Source organism: Aplysia californica, unplaced genomic scaffold (assembly GCF_000002075.1).
Source record: "Aplysia californica isolate F4 #8 unplaced genomic scaffold, AplCal3.0 scaffold00049, whole genome shotgun sequence".
Taxonomy (NCBI): Eukaryota; Metazoa; Mollusca; class Gastropoda; order Aplysiida; family Aplysiidae; genus Aplysia; species Aplysia californica.
This window is the reverse complement of record NW_004797319.1, coordinates 99,535-102,589: the sequence shown is the minus strand read 5'-3', so window position 1 is coordinate 102,589 and position 3,055 is coordinate 99,535. Positions and strand designations below refer to the sequence as shown.

The window sequence follows — 3,055 nt, the reverse complement described above, 5'->3', positions numbered from 1 at the left end:
TCATCATCATCGTCGTCGTTATCATTAAATTATTATTATTATTATTATTATTATTATTATTATTATTATTATTATTATTATTATTATTATTATTATTATTATTTTTATTATTATTATCATTATTATCATTATTTTTACTATTATTATTATTATAAAAATATAACGTATTCATTGCAACATCCCCCCCCCCCCCCCCCACACAAAAACAAACACTTTTCACCCTTTATTTTTATCTATGATGATGATGATGATGATGATGATGATGATGATGATGATGATGATTATAATCATTACTTATTATTATTATTACATAACACAAGGTATTCATTGCAACCCCCCCCCCCCCCAAACTTCCCTCCCTGTACAGCCAAGAGCAAGTGTGCGAGCTGTACCAGAACCTTCACAGCGTGGACAAGCCAGAGCTGGTGACCCAGTTCGAGAACATTCTCCTCAACGTGCTCAAGGACGTGCGGCAGTACCAGCTGGAAAATGAGCGCCTGGAGAAGACCTACAGAAAGTGAGTCACTGTGATGTCATGGTGGTCAAAGGTGAAGGGAGAGGGAGAGAGAGAAAGAGAGAGAGAGAGAGAGAGAGAGAGAGAGAAAGAAAGAGAGAGAGAGAGAGAGAGAGAGAGAGAGAGAGAGAGAGAGAGAGAAGACCTACAGAAAGTGAGTCACTGTGATGTCATGGTGGTCAAAGGTGAAGGGAGAGGGGGGAGGGAGCGAGATATATATGTATAGATAGATAGATAGATAGATAGATAGATAGATAGATAGATAGATAGATAGATAGATAGATAGATAGATAGATAGATAGATAGATAGATAGATAGATAGATAGATAGATAGATAGATAGATAGAAACCAGCTGGAGAATGAGCGGCTGGAGAAGACTTACAAAAAGTGAGTCACTGCAGTGACGTCACTTTGGTCAAGGGAAGAGAGAGAGAGGGAGGGACTGGCGTTACAGTGGTCAAAGGTAGAGGGAGGGAGTGAGAGAGCGAGAGAGAGAGAGAGAAAGAGATAAACCAGCTGGAGATTCCACCCGTGCATGAATCCATCCATCGACTCATCCATTCATCCATCCGTCCACTCATTCATCCAAACACTCATTCATCCATCCACCCATCCATCCATCCATCCATCCACCCTTCCACTCATTCACCCACTCACCCATCTATCCATCCATCAATCCATCAATCCTCTCATCCTTAAATCCATCCATCCATCCATCCACCCTTCCACTCATTCACCCACTCACCCATCTATCCATCAATCCATCAATCCTCTCATCCTTAAATCCATCCATCCAGAGAAAAAGATGAGCACGACAAACACCTGCGACGCCTGGAAGAGGAGATGGACCAACAGGTTCAGAGCGTGGAGGAGAGAGTACGCAGACAGGTTGGTGCACACATAATGGCTAAGGCTAGTTTCAATAAAAAATTAGCCCAATCCTGAAAAATAGAAACATCTCAATGAACACCAAAATGAAAGTTCTGAAATGCTATGTTTGGTCAACCCTTCTATATAGCTGTGAATGCTGGACAATCACTAAAGACAGTGAAAATAAAATAGAAGCAACAGAAATGTGGTTTCTTAGGAGACTGCTAAGAGTAGCGTGGAAGAAAAAGAAATCAAATGAAGAAGTGCTTGGTGAAGCCCACGTGAGACGGTCATTGTTAAAAACAATCAGGAAACGACAAATGCACTTTTGAGACACCTGAATAGACATAAGGGTCTTGAACATCTAGCTCTCACTGGCAAAATTGAAGGCAAACGAGGCAGGGGTAGGCCCAGAACAACGTACTTAGGGAACCTAAACAAATGGGTAACAGGGAAAGATCAGGGAAACGTAGCTTTTTTTAGAGCATCCGAGAAAAGGAATGAATGGAGAACCATGATCGCCACTTATATTACCTTATTGTGTTGCAAGTGCCGTAAAACTTTTACCAAAAAAAATAAATGGTTTCATCACCATCAACACCACTGGTATCGCTGTTGTATACGTCTATTTTTCTCTCGGTTTTTTCTTCTTCTCTTCTCTCTCTCTCTCTCTCTCTCTCTCTCTCTCTCTCTCTCTCTCTCTCTCTGTTTTTCTCTCACTCATGTATTTCTTTCTTTCTTGTATTGTAACTTAAGACAACACCAGAGACGCCATTCGGCCCTATCGTATTAATATGAAATCCAATGAACCTCAACGAACAGAAAACTGTTGAGAATAACGTAATTTTTTTTATTGTACCCCGCAGGAAAAAGAGCGACTGGAGTCGGAGAAGATAGAACTGCGCAATCAGCTGGACTCTGAGATCATAATGCTGCAACACAACTTGAAGAAACTCCAACAGGTGACAGACAACACCTTCTCCTCATTCCTTTTATTGTTGTTGTTGTTGTTGTTGTTGTTGTTGTTGTTGTTGTTGTTGTTGTTGTTGTCCTTTTCACATTTCTATGATATTGACGCCACCTGATTAGGAGAATCACCAACGCAGTGGGGCAATATGAAGATCTACTGACCACAGTGAAGAGACGAAAACTAAAATGGTATGAGCATGTCACAAGATCCACAGGACTTGCCAAAACAATCCTGCAAGGAACCGTACAAGGAAAGAGAAAGAGAGGAAAGCAGAGAAGGAGACGGGAGGACAACATTAAAGAGTGGACAGGAAAGACGATAGGTGACAATCTGAGGAGAGCAGAGGACAAAAATAGATGGCGAGAGCTGGTTTTCCAATGCAGTGGTGTCCCAACGGTTGCCCCAACCACGGGATAGAAGAAGATTAGTAGATCTACATCTCCTCCTCCTTCCTGTTTGAAACATTTGAGGCTATCAAAATTTTGTTTTTGTTTTTATTTTTTAAAAATACAGACGACATTCAAATTGTGTAAGGCTGCCAACCTCATTGTCGAGAGGAAAAGTGATTACCTTAGACAGATGGGTGTCGTAGGCGATGTCATGACTTAAGACTTAAACTCTGGGAGAGAAGAAGAAGAAGAAATTGTGTTGATATGGGTTTAACCTAATTTTATATATATATATAATATATACATATATA

General features: G+C 40.6%; 1 protein-coding gene across 1 annotated transcript in view; it reads left to right on the top strand.

The window, feature by feature from the left end:
* LOC118477248 (ras and EF-hand domain-containing protein homolog) overlaps window positions 1-2,964 on the top strand; it is a gene marked incomplete at its 5' end in the record, with an annotated part of 41,045 nt that extends 38,081 nt beyond the window's left edge. Inside the window, 4 exon segments of the mRNA XM_035968280.1 lie at window positions 368-517; window positions 1,313-1,403; window positions 2,252-2,347; window positions 2,869-2,964. Of these exon segments, the coding sequence (XP_035824173.1) occupies window positions 368-517; window positions 1,313-1,403; window positions 2,252-2,347; window positions 2,869-2,964 (433 nt within the window).
* Between the last annotated feature and the right edge of the window lie 91 nt (window positions 2,965-3,055).